Raw genomic sequence first — 19,016 nt, forward strand, 5'->3', positions numbered from 1 at the left:
GGCAAGACCAGAATTGAGGTGGTTTCAAATTTCAAATATCTAGGAGTAAACATGGATAGTTCCCTCCATGAAACCACAATGCAGCAGGAACTACATACAAAAATGAGTAAACTAGCAGCTCAAGCAAAAATAATTGACAGCAAATTTGGAAAATTCTCCCTGAAACCAATAATAAACTTTTACAAGATGAAGGTCGTACCCACCATCACTTATGGCATAGAAGCCATGCCGATGATTCCACAAAAAGTTTGGTGCAAATTAGAAGCATATTTCTGGCGCAAAGTCCTTAAACTACCAAATTCGACTCCTGGCTTAGCAATACGACGCAAATTAAGTTTACAATCTCTAGAATGTGCCGTAACCTGCAATGCCATCATGTTATATCGTAAATGCAGAATGGACAGTCAAAGCAAAATCTTCAGTATCATCAAACAAGAAATGAACAACAATACTTGTGATATGGTAACCAACTGGCAAAAGCAAAATCAAAAAGTATTAGATGCAATCGTCTCAGACGAAGACGAACTCATTACAAATCCATGTAAAGTGCTAAAGAAAATAAAAGATATGGACTGGGCCAAAACGATTGACGATACCGCGACATTAAAACTCATTGCTCATTTACCAAGTTTTACTGTAAAAAGAAATGAACTGCAGAATTACATAAAGCAATTTCCAAACAAGCAAGCACAGCACCTAATTCTACAAGCTAGGCTCAATCTGTTCAAAACAAATGAAATAAGACATGTTCGAGGACAAGCACAGTCAAACACTTGCAGATTCTGTTCCAACGCCATACAACCTCCAAAGGAGACAATAAGACATCTATTCATGGCATGTACAGCTACTGCAGCACTTAGACAGTGCTATCTGCCAACGATACCGGGTTTCAGCACACTGCCAGAAGAGCAATTGTGGTGGTGCAGACTCATTGGGGGAGATAAAACAACGTGGCAAATAGCAACTGCAAAAATGCTAGAATACATTGACACGAATCTACTAAATGTTAACAGCGAGCCATAAAGAATAAGCCTCCGTCTTCTTCTTTCAAAACAGAAAACACAAAGACGAGTTCATTGAAGTTTACTACAAAGCTTCAGTATTGTAAAATCACATTTTGATCAAACAATAATAAAAATACATTTTTTTTAAAAAAAAATACACTGTGCGGTGCTCTAAAATGCTTAGGGGGTGCAGGGTGGGGGGGATCATTATCCTGTTGGTGGTGCTGTTATTGTTAATTGCTTTATGAAACTAATAAAGAATGTCTTAAACAAAAGGGGTGAAAGAGTGTAGTCTTCATTACTCTTAGTTGCTTTTTCTTTGTCTCAGTACTGTCAGATGTCATATATGGGGAAATGAGGGGAAACGCTTTACAATAACCTATAAAGGTCGGGAAGGGTTTTGGTTGAGTCTCAACAGGATAAGGGGGATATAATGTCTCACCTGTGGATATCTCCTCCCAAATCCCCAATGACCTTCCACCCAGGTGATCCTCCCTTGCTTCTCCGCCCCCAGGGTTAGGATTCAAAAGCGATGGCCTTTCCCTGGCCACCTGAGAAGAGGAGCCAGGGTGAGTAGAAGTGAGGATACCCTGCAGTTTCTCACAGATGTTAGTTACACAATTAGAATTAATTTTCTCATAACAATTTGGTAGTGTTAAATGTTTTTCTGCCAAAAGAATGTAATCCGATTTGTTCAGTACGGCAAAATTGCTTAATTTGTCGGCTTCTTTTATCACAATATCATCATACTTAAGTAGTCTGTTAAGTGCATTGTGTTCCTGGTAGCACAAATTCAAAGGTGAGTATCTCCTGTTACTGTTACTAGGTTTACTTAGTTGATGTATATCTTTGATTACTGCCTGGTAAAATGTGTCAATTAAGTTACTTTGTGAAGGCTGAGGCACACATTTTGAAGATGGTTTCAGATTTGTATCGTTAATGATTGTACTTTCTATACACAGCTCTTCTGTTAGTTGGTCTATTGGCATTAAATTGCCTGTTTCTAAGGACATAAGCAATCTGGTATCGTGTAAATCCCTAACTGTTAACGTTGAGATTTCTGGATGATGTCTCGCATTCGTTTGATTTCAATTCGTGTTGTGGACATTTTTTTTTCTTTTGTTTTCTAACCAATTTATAAGTGTCAATTTAGATCTGGGTGAGATCGCTGTCTACTGATGGAGCAAATGAGTCCTTTATTAAGCACTGCCTGTTCATGTTCATTTTATAGCCTGTTTGAAATATGCATTACTAAGTTAATTTCCTGTCCCATTTGCTGATCTAGCTCTCTCTCCTGGCATCTGCTCTCGTTCTCATTCATGTTCTTCTTTCTTCTGTACCTGTTAGATTTGCCCATACCTCTCTTGCTTCGGATGTGTTTCCTGCTGTTAATATATCTGTTTGAAGGGGGTCCTGAAAACGCACCTGTTTCACTGGCGGACGATTTCCCTTGCGTTATCTCCAAATTTAATCTAAAAAAACGTTCTAGTGTGAGAAGCCTGGGGTTTTTCTCACGTGTAGCCCCGGGGATGGTTTATGGTCTTTCCATCGATAGAAATGCATCGAAATGCAAATCCATTGATGGAAATCCATCGAATGCCATTGCATTGAAATGCTATCTTTTACATGTTAAAGTGCATTTCCATCGAAACCAGTCCATCGAATATATAAATGGTCAAGTTTAGATGGATATGCACTTTAAAATGTGAAAAATAGCATTTCGATGCATTGTTCTGTAACATTAAAAAGTTATATGGAGCTGTCCAGTGTTGAAATTTCAGAACTGGCCAGTTCCTTGTAATGTTTTAATGTTTTATATTGGGGGGTTCCCCCAGTGCCCCTACCTCCACGCACACCCCCCTTAACCCTAACCCAACCCTAACCCTGACTCCAACCCTAAACCTAACCTTAGCCCTAACCCGAACCCTAAACCAACCCTAACCCTTAATCTAACCCTTAATGTAACCCTAAATCTAACCCTAGCCCCCTAACCCAACCCTAATCTAACCCTAATTCTAACCTTCATACTCTCATACCATTATCCCTCACACCATCAATATAAGGAGGGGACTAGGCAAGACAAATCGAATAGATCATCAGATCGTCCACTATGATCGTCCCATCCCCTCTTTTGAAAACTCCCCCTACCCAACATTCCCTCAGCCCATATGACATAGTGTATGCCTGATGCCCCTTTTGCCCTGTACTCTCCTTGTTTAGAACATCATGATGTCATTGGGACAAAGACACTACATTCAGAGGCACTCTACTATTTTCATGAATGTCCCACTAACAAGGTCAGGCGAAGTCAGGCACTGAACGAACATTGCATCCACATGAAGCCCGTTAATACTCCTCAGGTGTATAAAAGGAGTAACTGGATGAAACACGACGAACGAGTTGGAGCCCGAGAAGGAACCCAAGTCAGAGACTGAGCTGACAGGCTACTGGGAAAGCCTGAGTACCCTGGGATTCAGTGTCGGAGAACAGAGCGATGAGAGGCTGAATTCCCTTGGTTTAAGAAGGCTAGAGAAAGCGTGGTGAGGGAGCCGTGTCTCCAAGGAGCCAGAAGGGGATTGCGTGGACAGCTAATCTAAAAGGGGAAGATCCTTGAATGGCGCTCGTTTCTCTGGGCCAGCAAAGGTCCCCAGAAGTGTCGGAGGGGCGAGCAAGAAGTCCCTGACCTCGACACAATGAAAGTGCAACAGCTACGCTGATTACAACCAGTGAGTTCAAAGTCGGAAGGGATCACGGTTGGTGAAAGACGCTAAGGGCGAAAGATAATTTGTAGCAGGAGAAGGACAAGCGTAGGATGAAAGAGGCGCTGAAGAGAAAGCTTCAATTGTCCATTGTGAACTGTAATATTCCAGTGCAGACTGAAAGCAAAGGAAACCAAGTAACAAAGTGGTCGCGTGGACCTTTACACGTTATCAAAAGACTCTGTTAAAGTGAAAGTAACTCTCCGAAAGAGCAGGGGAGCTGTGCGAAGCTCGAAGTGGAGATAAAAGCAAAACACAAGAGGTGAGCTGCGCGAGACAGAAAGAGCAAGCTGTGACTCCGAAATAACAAGAGCAAACGAAATAAAGAGTGCCTTTGGCAAAGTCCCATCTTTGAACTAAGGTAGAAGTGTGAATCCCATGAAAGCCAAGGTGTCAGAGTGGTCATGCATAGGGTGAAGTCAATTGTGTGCATTCGAAAGTCTCTGATTTGAAGAATTGATGAAACATAACAGTTGTGGAATAGTTGGGGATGGAATCTCTGTTGGTCAAGGGCAAGAGAATCTTGTGCAAAGCTGTGAAACAACTTTATGAAATTGTGGTCCAAGACCAGAAAGCATTTGAGTTGTGCTGTGAACTGTAAAATCAAGAGGGCTGTTGAGTCTGGGGAAAAGGAAAGCTCAGAGAAGCCCAGAAGGAAGGTTTGAGAACTGTTTGAATCTATGGAACTTTGTTGATTCCGAGTCGTTCAAGCTTGGAGAAGGGAGCTGTGGGACAGCTCCAATACCATCGGATAAACATTGAGAAGAAAGCTGTACAGCCATTGCAGTGCTATCCTGATATTATTTTGCTACACCCTTTTTCATGTTGTCTAACCCCCCACACAGTATCTTTCTAGAAAGTGAGGGCAAACCTAGGTTAGACACAGACATTCTTATTATTTCGACTGACAGACTTTGGACTATTCTTTTTCTTGTATGTTCGAGATTACTTCCATTTACAACAGGGCAAGTTAGGTATTCATCCCAGCCCCTTATCGTGAATAATGCTTTTTTCGAAAATGTTTCCTTGCGTCTTTGTCTACCTCTTCTCACCATGCCAATTTCACACTAGCCACTGGAGTGCCCGCTGTACTGGAAGATTGAGTGGGTACATTTCTTTCATTATCTCTGTCAGTGTTGGAACTTGCTGGAGATATCCCTGGTGTACTTTCCCTCGATTGGTTTCTCGTTTTTTCATCGTACTTTGGTTGGAAGGTGTAAACTCTAGCAAGACGGTAATCTTTGTCATCTTGTGGCACTTTTCTGGCTTTGCGTAATTACACCTCATCCTGAAGTCGTTTCATAATTCTATCTAATGTGTTGAAATTCTTTTGTTTAGTTGCTTCTGGAGCTTCCGTCTCCTGTATTTCTTTCTCCACTATTTCGATCTCTAACTCAACGATTTTGTGTTCCCTATCAGAATGCTCTGCTAAGAGTTCTATCATTTCTTTTGAACTTAAATTCAAATGGAGTTCCTCATTGTTCAGCCAGATCGGCGTCCTCTGTGTTGTTAAAATTTGCAAAAGTGAGTATTCTAAGGCCTCTTGGTATCTGGTTCTTTTGAGGGACAGTACACCGGGGACATCACCAGCAAGTTCTGATGCTGACAGTTATAATGAAAGAAATTTGCCTACTCAATCTACCAGTACAGCAGGCTCTCCAGTGGCTAGAAATGGTTTTTTAGATCAAATTCAGCGATATGGCAAGGTAAATAGTCTGCCAGTGAATAGGTGCTTTTTCAGGATCCCAGAACGAGAGCAGATGCCGGGAGAGAGAAATAGATCAGCAAATGGGACGGGAAATTACCTTAGTAATGAATCTCTCAAACAGGCTATTAGATGAACATGAACACGCAGTGCTTAATAAAGGACTCTCATTTGCTCCATCAGTAGACCGTGTGAGGAACCTGAGGGCGTCCTCACTTCTTTTTGCCCTGGATCCTCCTCTCAGGTGGCCAGGGAAAAGCCATTGCTTTTAAATCCAGACCCTCGGGGTGAATATGCGAGGGAGGATCTCCTGGGTCGAGGGAACTCCTGGGGAGTGGGGAGAGGACGTCCTTGGGTGAGACATGGGGCCTCATAACATGTCTGCCGGTCCGTAATTAAGGGTGCTGGTAGCAACATCAGATTAGCAGACCATAGTACATGGGGTGGTAATGCTGATATCCTATCAGCCAAGCTTACGCTCTCCCCCAATAATCTAATTAACATGCACATCCTATACAGACCTCCCTGACTCCCAGCTGACTTCCAAGAGCACCTCTACCATCGACTCAGCAACTACATTAAAAAGTCCTCCAAAATCCTTCTATTAGGAGACTTAAAATTAGGATACAATGATCCTAAGGATAAATCCGCCGCAACCCTAGCTAAAAAACTTGCAGACTTAGGTTTCTCCCAAAGAGTCCTCACCCCTACTCATTCCAAAGGGCACACCCTTGACTGGGTCATGGATCACAACTCTGCATCCAACATTACCTCAAACACCGCCCTTCCTTGGACGGACCACACATGCATCGAATTCCTCATCCCCACCAACCCTAAACCTAAGACTCTCACCCACGCACCACCTGCCACGATAAGAAGTTCTAAAAAACTCAACGCAGACAACTTGCGTCCCCACCTTAAAAACCCCTGCCTAGCACCACCTTTCTCTCAGGACCCAAATATACTATCAGCTGTCTTCAATGATACTCTCACCAATGCCATAAGCTCAATAGCCCCACTTGAAAGCAAGAAGAAAAAAAAATCATTTCACTGCAACTATTGGTTCTCGGAAGAACTCCAAACCCTACGAGCTCAAAAGCGCCAGTCGCTAAAAAACTGGCAAACGGATCCGAGTGATCTAAATAAGAGCCTCTTCAAACAAATAGCCCTCCAATATAAAAAAAGCCACCTTAGCAGCAAAATCCAACTCCTTCAATGATAGGATCTCAAAGGCCAACTCCCAAGCTAAAGAACTATACGCAATCTTTAATGAATTAGTCACTCCCCCGGCTACCGCTGACGAGATAACTAAAGACAAAGCGTGGTGTGCCAGCATTCAGTCCGCCATGCTCAACAAAATAAAACTCCTCCAGAACAAAATCCAAAACCACTGCAAAGCCCTCCCAAACCAAAAAACCAACCGCCCTACACAAGACAAGCGTAGTAATCTCAATCACGCTCAATTCTCCTTCAGAAACGTCACTGAACCTGAGGTCCTTAATCTCATCAAAAACCTCAAACCATCCCTCTGTATGTATGTAAGTATGTATTTAGTTTTTGTAGAGCGCCGGTAGCCCGCGGGCATCAGGGTGCTTAAACATACGCAACAGATACTATGTGACATATGACATTTAAAGGGTCTGCTAACAACCGGAAAGCCTCTAAGAGGCATCGTCACCCGATTTCTCATCTGAAAAGGTGAGTCTTGAGCACCTTCCTAAAGGTGGAGTGATTAGTTTCCAACCTCAGGGGTTCAGGGATGCTGTTCCATAATTTGGGAGCCAGTACATGAAAAGATCTGCCCAGCCCGGTTTTCAGCTTAAACTTGGGCACGATCAATAGGCATTTGCCACCTGATCATAGATTTCTCCTGGGATTGTAGGGTACTACACTCGTTTTCAGGTAGGCGGGCGCTGAGCCATAGAGGCACTTATGAACCAGGCAGAGAGCCTTGAACTTTATCCGTTCTTCTACTCTCAGCCAGTGTAAAGAGAGCCTCTCTTCCGTAACATGATCTTCCCTCTTCAATTTTTTTACTAACCTGACCGCCTTGTTTTGGATCACCTGACAGCTGGAGAGATCCTTGGAAGAGGCCCCCAACAGCAGGGCATTCCCGTAGTCGAGTCTAGAGAGGATGATGGCTCTGGCTATCATTGCCCTATTTCCCTCATTCAGCAATGGTTTGATGGCTTTCAACAGCCTGAGATGATAGGCTGTGTTTTTCTGGAGGAAGCTGGTCTGGGCATGCGAGTCGACCGCAGCATCGACCATCATCCCTAGTGTCTTTACCTTAGGGACCACCTGTATTGTGGCGTTCTTGATTTGGAATGTGTTATACTCTACCCCCAGTTTTTCCAGCTGACGACTGGAGCCAAACAACATCAGTTCAGTTTTGGAGTCATTCAAGCACATCCAGTTTGCCTGCATCCAGTCATCAATGATCTTATAAATCCTGGTGATCACTTCGCTGTCGGTGGTGTGATTCCTACCCCCTAGCTCCAGTATGAGTTGGGTGTCATCTGCGTAGTTTGTAAACGACACTCCGGCTTTCACCAATAGGCTACACAAGGAGCGCATATAGATGTTAAACAACATTGGTGATAGGCTGGCCCCTTGGGGTACTCCGAATAGGATATCACAAGGGTCGGAGAAACTGTTACCCCAGTGTACTCTCGCTTGGCGGTTGGCAAGAAAGGACAGAAGCCAGTCAATGGCCCCCTCCGAGCAACCAACATTCTCTCTAAGAGCCTTGATAAGGAGGGGTTGATCCACCAGATCAAATGTGGCGCTAAGGTCTAGCAGCATCAACATCCCCAACTTGTTGTCATCCAGCATAGTCAACATCCGATTCTGCAAGTCCAGCATGGCTGTTTCGGTGCTATGGAATGCTCTGAAGCCAGATTGTTGCTGGTGCAGGATTTCCTGGTTCTCTACGAATTGTTGGAGTTGTTGAGTAGCTACCTTATCCAACAGTTTAAGGATGAAGTTTGAATTGGTTATGGGGCGGAGGTTCCCGGGATCTTTGGGATCTAGGCCCACTGGAGTAATAGTGACTTTCTTCAGATCTTTCGGCACCATGCCCTCTTGAAATGAAGCATTTACTATTCTTCGGAGGACGGGAGCAAAGATATCCTTGTGTTGGACAAAGCACACATTTGCCCTCCCAAAATCATCAAGGAATGCGCCAATTACCTAGCACCCCTGATTACTGCCTTCATTAACGCATCTTTCCAAACAGGAACTGTCCCAAACAATCTCAAGGAAGCCTGGGTGCGGCCACTTCTAAAAAAGGCCACACTTGAACCAGCGCAACCCAACAACTACAGACCGATAACGACAGTCCCGTTCCTCCTAAACATCCTGGACAAAGCAGCTCACATCCAGATCCAATCATACATAGAAGCTAACTCCATACTAGGCAAAAGACAATCTGGCTTCCGTGTCAGGCATGGAACAGAATCCGCCTTATTAGGCCTATAAAATCAAATCTCACAGATCATGATCAAAGGCAAACCTTCCTTGCTCCTCCTCCTCCTCGATCTATCAGCTGCTTTTGACCTGGTAGATCACCAAACACTCACCACCCACCTCACCCATGCAGCCCATTTCTCTAATCAAGCAGCATCCTGGATCACTTCCTTCCTTAAAGGAAGAGCCATGAAGGTCTACTCCGACACAGCTAACGCAGATCCTACCACTATAAACTGCGGTGTCCCCCAAGGATCTTGTAAAGCCCCCACCCTCTATAACCTCTTCACAAAACCCCTCTTCGACCTACTTGACTCCATGGGTGTTGCATATACAAACTATGCAGACGACACTCAAGTACTTTTACCCCTATATGGACTCTATCACCAAGCCGCCACCGCCCTTCGCAACATATATGCCACTATCCAAGCTTGGATGGCAATCAATGGCCTCTGTCTTAACGGGGAGAAGACTGAAATTCTCATCCTGGGCCAGTCAAACACATTATCGAAACTAAGCCCCCAATACAACAACTTCAACATAGACAACTCATCCATCTCTGTATCATCCTCTGTCAAGACTCTAGGTGTTCACATTGATGCAAATCTATCGATGACCAAACAAGTCGGCACCATAGCCTCTGCATCAGCGTTCAGCACCAAACTCATAAATGCCATTAAACCCTACTTATCCACCCCCAACCGCTTGGCCATAGCTAGACCAACTATAGGAGCCAAACCCGATTATTGCAACGCCCTTCTAGCTGGCACCTCCGCCAAAAACATTCACAGACTGCAAACCACACAAAACAATGCCCTCAGAGACGCCATGAGCATCCCTAGAAGAGACCATATATCCCACGCCAGACGTGAAGCCCAGTGGCTCCAGGTCAAAGACAGTATTACTCTGAAAATCCTCACCATCACTCACAGGTGCATCAACATAACCACTCTAGCATACCTGTCTGAAGCAATATCAAGGACCACATCCACTCGCTCCACCAACCAGCTACACATACCATGCATAAAGAGAGCCACAGCGGGAGGTCTAGGCTTCTCCTATATTGCACCAAAATTCTGGAACTTACTCCCTGCCACCCTTAGAGCTGAAACTTCCATCTCTGTCTTCCACAAAAACCTCAAAGCCACTCTCCTCAACTAGCAAGTGGAGGACTGCCTACTCCTCTTCTGCCATGTATATTGTAATATAACACAAATGTAATATAACTATTTTGTAACCTGTGTATATACTGCTAATGACTATGTAACTATATTGCAACCTGTATATATATTGCCAATGACCATGTAACTAAGTAACTAAGCTTTGTACAGTAACAAGTGCCACAATGTCCTCAGTCTGTTGTGCGCTATATAAATATGAATAAAATGAAACAAACAAAACAAACATACCGGCACCCATTCCGGACCGGCAGACTACAGTTGTGCCTGTCATGGCCTCTGCGCCCAGCAGGTCTGACCTGCTGGGCGCATTGGCACGGTAGGCACCGTTTTCAGAGAAGCACCGGAACAGTTAACAACAGTGCCGTTGCTTCCATCTCCCCACTCCCATAGAGTCCAAAGGGACTCTATGGGAATGGGGACTTACGATTTCCGCCGCCTGAGACTTGTAATGTCCTGGTGGCACCGGGATCTCAGGTGGCAGAAACTGTGTTACGGGGTTGGCAGCTGTTCGACTGATAGGTGTTACAGTCTGTCTCTCACCCGTTGCAGACAGTTTCTACCTGGATATACACATACACAGTATACGGGTTGACATAAACACTGTCACACATTTGGGATCCTTTGGGGGAAAGTGACGAAATCCCACTATTCGTCACACGGGATATAGGCTTCCCAGCAGTAGCCTCTCCCTCCAATGGTGGTCTGTAACCACCCATTCTGTAATCGGGCCACAAGTGTCTAGATGAACAAAACCTAAAAAGAGAAATGGCTAACCCAAAAATAAGTTGATAGAAAAAACATAACAAGATCAGTTTTAGAAACGAATAATGAAAACACACAATGCAATTTCCACCTTTTTGTGGCATGGGTGGAAAAAGTTAATACAAATTCAATTACTTGGTGTGTATGTGGTAGATTATCGTAGCTCAGGTGGGCAGACTCGTTGGGAATCCCTTGCCTTGAAATATGTTTCTGCTGTAAAACAGGATTAATCAATTTGAAACTAAATGTTGTTGACCATTTTAACAATGACACTCAAGTCTCTTCGATTTTCAGGGTGCTATGCATGTTTTGTGAATATGAAATAGAAAACATTGTTTTATTAAGTTAAAGTTATACCCATGAGCTCCAGGCCAATACACAACGTTCAGACATACTACATTGGAGCGACATACAGATAAGCATTGAATGCAAGTGTGATGTAATGTTGTATTTTAAAATGCATATTTTTTTTTTATTTACCAGTTGAATGATAAGGAGGAGGCACTGGCTCATCAGAGAAAAGTCAGCTATATGCTGTCTCGTTTCATGGAGGAAAAGGTGAATAACACAAAGTCCAGCAACGAAACAGGACCATCCGGAGGCTGTTCCACAGTCAGCAACCCCCATTTGGAGAGTTCTGAATCCAAAGGGCCATTTGCTTTAACCTGCTGCTGTCTCCACAAAACGCTGCCTGGAATGAGTTTCTGTACAGCACAAAGCACAAATAGAGTTAGAAAATCATTACGAACACTCAAAAAGTCATATTCTCTGCCGTCAAGAATCATATTTTGTAGTGAAGTGGATGTTCCGAAAAACTCTCATATTTTCTCAGGATGTGATCATGAAAAGCATTCAAAAGAAGCAGAACTTTGCAGAGCAGAGGACGAGCCAAAATTGAATAGCTAGAAAATTACACTTAAGGGCGAACCCTAATTTGATGGCATACAATATCTATTTTTGGGGGCAGATATTTTCTGTTTTGAGCAAGTAGAGCTTTGAAAAATCATCAGTTGATCATGTTTAAAAGTGTGTAGTTAGTAAAATGAAATTGTTCCAAATATCTGAAAATTCTGTACTTTTTGGATGGGAGGTGGGAGCTGACTTAGCATGGGAAAATATACTCTAGTATACTCTTGAGCCTGCAACCAAAATATCCTCTTTTGTTATTCTTGTAATTAGGCCACACCTATACTGGATTATGCTCATTGCCCATTTATAATCCATATTTATTTAAATGTCCTTTTTCCCAACCTCTCCTTTCTCTACTACATTATTCAATATGTCTCTGGATCTCCCTTTTATATTTTTTAAAACCTTTAATTTCTATGTTAAGGAGCCATTTTTAAAACATTACCACACTTGATCACTTTGTTTGTAATGACATCGGTCATTCAATTTATAATACATTTGGTATTTGGAGTACAGTGTTAATTGAACTTGTGGTCTGGCATTCCTGAGATATATCCTCACTAATACCTAGACAGGTGAGCATACATCCTCAGTCCTCATCCAATATCTGTGTGTAGGTGCAGCAGCAGCAGCAGTAGGATTGCACACCATGATCCCCTTTTTACGTTCCATTGCAGTCCATTTTCGACCCAGGATGTGGGGCTTCTGCTTATGTCATACCATGTGTGGACATACCAATTACTGAGACAACACATACATTTGGATTGATATACATGCCAAGACTTTCCAAAACTGAGGAAACACTCTGCAAATACTCACAACTGTCCAAGCAAACAAGCTCAATGCTTAACAGGGAGGATCCTATATCTGCAAACCCAGCAGACTGCAACCCTCTGAAGTGGCCTTCCACAACGGACCACAGCTGTGAGATAGCAGCAAAATAAAGGAGAGAACACTTTGCAATTTGGGATTTGTAACTAAAACACTTTGAATCTGTTAAGAGATGGTATACATTTCTCGGGAGAGAATGCAAAGTGAAAAATGTCAATGAGGGACTGTCATGTTAGAAATACACAGACATAAGAAAGTAATATGGTATGTGGGGTGGCATGTTCTCCCAAAGATCACATTAAAGTGCCGAATAAAGTTATTCCTGGCACAATCATTATTACTCATTTATTTGGAAGTTTTATTAGGTACCAAAATTGCAGAGAAAACTGCTTTGGAGCAGATGGAAAGTAATATTTCACATAGCCTCCATGCAGAGCACATTCATGGATCTATGAAAGTATATTACTCATTTTTTACCAATACAAATTATCTCAAAACAATATTAACAAATTATTTACAGATGCAGTAGGAAGGCCAATTCAAGGTGAGAGAAGTGAGGGTAGCCGACATGCTATTGCAGAATAACATGTCGGCTACCCTGAACCGTCAATTGGTAGACTTTGAGTTTATGGTGAAATCGATTGTAGGAAAGGCCATTTCTGAATCCTGCTTGGGGTAAATGCCAGTGTTTCGAAGCAAATGCTGCAAGGGTATGGGCCCTGTGCTAGCTTCTATAGAATTTTGAGATGCAAAGCAAGTGGAAGAAGTCTGGCGGAGGAGGGAAGTCTTTGTGAGCCTGTATTGGCAAGGATCTTGTCACTGAAGCAAAGGGATTAAAAGGTAGTCCCACAGGGCACCATTTCAGTACATAGAGAACATGATCCCAAGGGGTTGAGGGAGAAGATAAATCTGTCTCACTTATTTTGAAGATGGAGAGATTCATCAGTGAGGCCTGTGTAGACAGCTAGTGTGCTACAGTCTGGAGAGCACCTGGGCTTCAGCAAGTTGATTTTCTGCAGCAAGAAAAGATAGACGGATAGTTTCTTCATTATTTACATATGGAACCATGTCTTTTGTGCTGTTCATTAATTTGAGGAGTAAAGACAAAGTTGCAGTCAAATATTATTGCCATATTTCTAGCTTTGGAAGACAGGGGAGGGAGGAGTGCCCCAGATGTTAGGCCAGTTGAAAGCGAAAGAGGTCGACTTCAGAAGGCTGAAACAGACAATTCGGTTTTTAGCCAGAATGAGACAGTTTGTTGTCAATGGTCCAGTCTTTTATATTTTGTGTGAAGGATGGGATGAGGTCATTGTCAGAGGCTACAGCAGCTGTGTTCAGTAAGATCTGCAAGTTGTCAGTGTAAATCTGGAAATAAGGTGTGAAGGAGTGTATCAGCCTTGCCAGAGTGCTCACGTATATGCTGAGCAACCACGTGGAGATAATGGAACCTTTGGAAAAACCACAGGGTAGTTGGAAAGTGAAGGATTATCAATCGCCAGTTAAACATGGCAAAGTTAAGATTCAGTTAAGAGCAGTTCCACCTAATCCAATAATATAGTGGATTTTATTGATGAGAAAGTCGTGTATTGCGGTGTCAAATGCTGCAGAGAAATCCTGGAGAATGAGTGCAACAACTACAAGGGATCCTTTTCCTCAAGGATTGGGTGGAAACCAGACCAGTTGTCACGAAGGAGGTTTTGGATCCTGAATGATCGATCCATCAGTTGGGTGGATGTAATATTCTCAATGATTTGTCCTATGCAGGGAACAATGGAACTAGGTCTGTAGTTTTCAGGAATCACTGGATCCACTTAGTAGTTCTTGAGAAGAGGTGAAAAAGCAGACTATTGAAGCAGAGGTCGGACCACTCTACTGGTGAGAGAGAGGTGTTCCATATGTTTGTGATTCACTTAACTCTTTCATGAGTGAGGCTGAGCAAGGTTGACATTGTTGGCTGGGTCCTTGAGGTTCTTAGCAATGATAAGGAACTTGGCTTTGGATACGAGTGAGATGTTTTTGAAGGTGAAAGTGATGGGGGAGAGGCGAAATTCTGTTACTGTTTGTTTGCAAGGTTGACTTGTCTGACCATTGCTTGTAATGCAAAGTAGTGTGACAAAGTCCCTTGCCTGTCTCTGGTGGTGTTGAATGGGGTGTGATGCTAGGCCCAGAGGTGGTACATTGTGGGTCTCCTGGACTACCTCACCATGCCCTAGTTCTGTGGCAGAGGACTGTCACCTGAAGCATGCCATGTTAAGCTGGTTCTTTAAAGGGAGGCCCTATACCTGTTGATCGACCCCAAGGGACAAATTATCAGCTTGAGACACTTGTGCTAAGTGATTGCCAGTGTATGGTTCAGTGGGGTACAATGGCAATGCAGCATAGATGCAATAGCAGCTTGGCACTGGAGCACTGGATGAGGGTCAACCATCCAGTAAGACGTAAACTGTGACTGTTCGCTTCAAGGTGGCTGCCGCGCATTATAATGGCTCAGTCCGTGCCCTACCACAGGCCACATTGCCACCAACTGTGTTTAAGCACAGAGGACTAGTGAATCAATTCTGACCCAGTGTTCTGTAGTACCCGCAGGTGCACTCACAATAAGCATGAGCTGGAGCTTAATAAAAGTTGCAACCCCCTTTAGTGGAGTGTGGAAGTTAGGAGTTCGTGAGAGAGACATGGAAGATTTCAGGACAGAGGACGTCATGGTGGAGCAGCGAATGAAGTGGAAGGGCTGCAGAAGGCAGAAAGAAAGGGGAAGGGAGAGGAAGAAGGGAGTAGTTTGAGGTGGTTGTTGAAGAGAACATTTGAAAGAACGTGAGCAGACATTGGAAGGACTGGCTTGGCAGGAATTGTGAGGAGAAAGTTGGTACAAGTTGGGAGGAGGAATGGGAAAAGGACATTAAAGAGGAGGTTTGATGGAATATCGGGCAGAAGGTAAGTAGGAGTACCATGGAGGAGGTTGTAAAAACAAATATGGGCGAATCAGCAAACCAAGGATATGAGGATTATTACATGGGAGGTAAAAACCAGGATGTACATGAGAAGACACCAGAGAGTGGAGAGGAGGAGAGCGGAAAAGGCAGGGGTCCTCTTAGGAATGAGAGACAGTTGTGAATAATCAAGGAGGAACACCAGGGCTGATTTTTGGGGGGGAAGAGGTGTAGAGATAGGACCTGGATACAGAGAGGAGGCCAGACTATCAGTTCTTTTGAGGAAGCTCTGGGGATTTTTCAGCATCGCCCGTCTCCAGGTTCAGACCTTTCAGTTACACATGGATCTGGCAATCCCTTTGTAGGACCTTCCGCTTTATCAAGGACAAGAAGCAGGTCACCGGATCCTACAGAATCTGTAGCTAAGAATGAAGTGTTGGGGACACTTATAAAAACCTGAGGACTGACTCAGCACAGATTATACACTTCGTAAAAGGACCAAGATGCAGGCTTGCAAAACCAAGAAATGTTCAACTTAAGGAGAAACTATTCAGTGAATGTTGTTGAACCATATCAGGTTGAATTTAATTAAAAGGTATTCTGGAGACGATATCCTGTGGGTTTGTTTATCCTAATTGGGCCGAACCAGAGAAGTTCACCCATGGTGGTCAAACCTTACTAAATTGTGTACCAGGAGAAACTGCTATAGCTTGTTTGAAGTTTATGTTCTCAATTACTTGGCTCAGTCTTAAAATAACCCTACTTTAAATGTAACACTTTGTCTTGTTGTTGTTGATCCTACTAGGCTCAGGATAGATGTGTCATTTTTTACATGGGATATGTGGTTCTGGAAGTATGATATTTTCAATTTTATGGTGTAATGACAGTCCAGATTTAAAACTTTGCAGAGAGCGTTGTCAGTTGGATAACAGGATTGGAACAACTGACTTTCCATTTTCCACACCACCCTCTTCAACAAAGCGATATCCTCATCAAACCATTTGTTGGCTTGCTTGATGAGTTTTTTTTTTTCTTCAATTTTTATTTTCAATTTTCCATAGCACATGGTATAGTTTGACAAGTGAGTAGGATAGCAGGCAGCTTTGTAGTTGAGCATATAGCTTCAAGGACTTCAACAGCGTTTTACAGGGCCAATAACTATGTCGCTGAATTCACTCATCTCTACAACACATACCCACTCAGCTTTGCTGATCAGCCATTTCTTATATCCCCTCGGCATGCTTTTACCGCTCAAGTGTGGGAGAAAGAGCAGCATGAGGTGTAGAGGCCTCATAATTGGGTCTGGACAGTGTCCAGTTACGCATCACCAATGGAGGCGGTATAGGGACCTTTTAGGGAACAGGGCCACCCATAAGCGATTCTCAATCAAGCATTACATCTTAACATCAAGAACAGTCAGCTTATTTCACAAGCATACAACGAGCAAGAGTGCTTGCTCAATCTCTGGCTATTCTCTATTATATTGGCATCATCACTGTTGGGGGGCCACAGTGAGTCATGTTAAGACGAGACCTAAAAAGGGACCAATAGGTACGGGTGCACCAGTTCTCTGTAAGTATCCTCTTGCTCATTGCACTAGTTTAGATCCTTCAGCCACTGATCCACATCAGGGGCCTGCTGTGACCACCACCCAGCATTTTGTTGTTAACAGCGCAATCCCCAAAAATCTATGGTAACGTTTTGGGAAGCTCTCGGTGAGGCCCAGGAGCTATATTTCAGGGCTGAGCGGCATATCAGACCTGATCATTTCACCACTAGTGCTCGGAATCTTTCCCCAGTAGCAGGCCACTCGAGATTGGTCATCTACCAAGAGCAACTGTAGCATATTGGAGGGTTGGGCTAATAGTGGAAATGTGTTGAGAGAAGTGTGTATTTCTCCTTTAACCCTATGGTAGATCATTTGTAGTTAAAGCGTTGTGCCCCCCATGACCCGGTACGCCTCAGTCGAGATAAACCTACCAGCTCAAAACCTCTTGTCTACCTTCATGATTCATATCATGGTGCTTTCCCTGCATATCCCAGATTTGAATATGCTGCTGAGTCCACCATATCTATTGAATAATATATCTGTTGGACTCAGGCTGGCTATGTCTTGCATGGAAAGTGTGTAGCACTGTCAAGTGTGATGAATCCTGCATATTCCTCACTGATCCCCAGCCTAAAGTCTCCTCCCATGTGATCCTGATCCTGGGGGCGGTTTTATGAGGGAGGATCACATGGGATGTCACGACCTTGGCCCCAGACTATGGGACTCGGGCACCATGGCCCCGCCTCAGTACTTTAACAAAGCTAGAAAGGCCCACTTCGGTACGTTGCGGGTGCCTTGGATGCAATCCTGGCGTCGTTGGCATTAGGCTCACTTGGCAAGTATGGGTTTCAATGGACAATGGGTGAACATGGCTGTCCCCACTAGGATTGTCGGGGAATTGCAACAAGCAGTCTAGCTTCAGGGCGGGGTCCGCTCCAAAGGCACCTGGGGTACCTGCTGGGTATTTAAACCACGCCCGCCCCGAGGCACGTGCTTCGCGTTATTCTGCTTTCGCAGCGTGACGTTCACCGGGTCCTGTTCAGCATCCAGGCCTACTTGGGCGAGAGACTTAATAGAAAATCGCTATCCTTACCTGTTCAGCTCCAACTCCTCCATCCTGTCATGATGCCTACCTCCAAGGAGCCAGGTCCGACCCAGCAACCCCAGAGGCAGGCATCATTTCCCCCAGGGGAGTGCCAGCGGGCCCAAGCTGGGGCCCTTTGGACGCAGGCGCCAGGCTCATGTTAGACCCCTCTCCTGGCGCCTTAGGCGCCAGGCTCATAAAGCTAGACATGTGTTCAAGTGTTTTAATGTGCACTTACCTGATGCAGACCATGCTGCTACATCCAGGCCCTCTTGAAGCCTGAATGGAACTACTTTACCTGTGGGACTACTTTCCACCCGGGTGTGATCGGGGAAGGATACATACCTGATCGGTGGAAGGATACACACTTGGAACTTCTTCCAAAGCTATTTAAACCACACCCGATCAGCAACTCACGCTTCGCGTTGTTCTGCTCTTCGCAGCTGGACGCTCACCGTGTCAGCTCCTGCCTCTGGACCTCAGCCACGCCTGTCAGTATCCTGGGTCAGCTGCAAAGGGAGACAAAAGACCTTACCTGCTAAATCAGCACCACGGAGACATCACACCGACAATCCTGAAAAGGAAGACATCATTTTTAAAAGCATTTCGCTACGATCGCTGCAGCGCTGCATTTCTCTCACCTATCCTGGACGCCTCCATCTTCAGCAGCGATCATCCGGATCCACAGCGACTTCCCAGAGCCTAGAGAGAAAAAGACAAGAACAAGGTGAGAGAAGGAAAGGATTAGGAAAAGCTCAGTTTCCTTCTAAGACTTACCTGTTGGGTCATTCCCATTTCATTTCGGGTCTTGCCGCTTCCAGGCATTTTCCGGAC

General features: G+C 44.2%; 1 protein-coding gene across 2 annotated transcripts in view; it reads left to right on the forward strand.

Moving 5' to 3' along the window:
* CCDC125 (coiled-coil domain containing 125) overlaps positions 1 to 12,953 on the forward strand; it is a 1,024,365-nt gene extending 1,011,412 nt beyond the window's left edge. The window contains exon 12 of one of the 2 annotated variants that reach the window (XM_069627541.1): positions 11,363 to 12,953. In XM_069627541.1, coding sequence (XP_069483642.1) covers positions 11,363 to 11,785 — 423 coding nt within the window. In that variant the 3' untranslated portion in view covers positions 11,786 to 12,953. The remainder of the gene's footprint in view (positions 1 to 11,362) is intronic. The other variant, XM_069627542.1, reaches the window with a different exon arrangement.
* Positions 12,954 to 19,016: the final 6,063 nt, after the last annotated feature.

Source organism: Ambystoma mexicanum, chromosome 6p (assembly GCF_040938575.1).
Source record: "Ambystoma mexicanum isolate Mex_15411 chromosome 6p, UKY_AmexF1_1, whole genome shotgun sequence".
Classification (NCBI taxonomy): Eukaryota; Metazoa; Chordata; class Amphibia; order Caudata; family Ambystomatidae; genus Ambystoma; species Ambystoma mexicanum.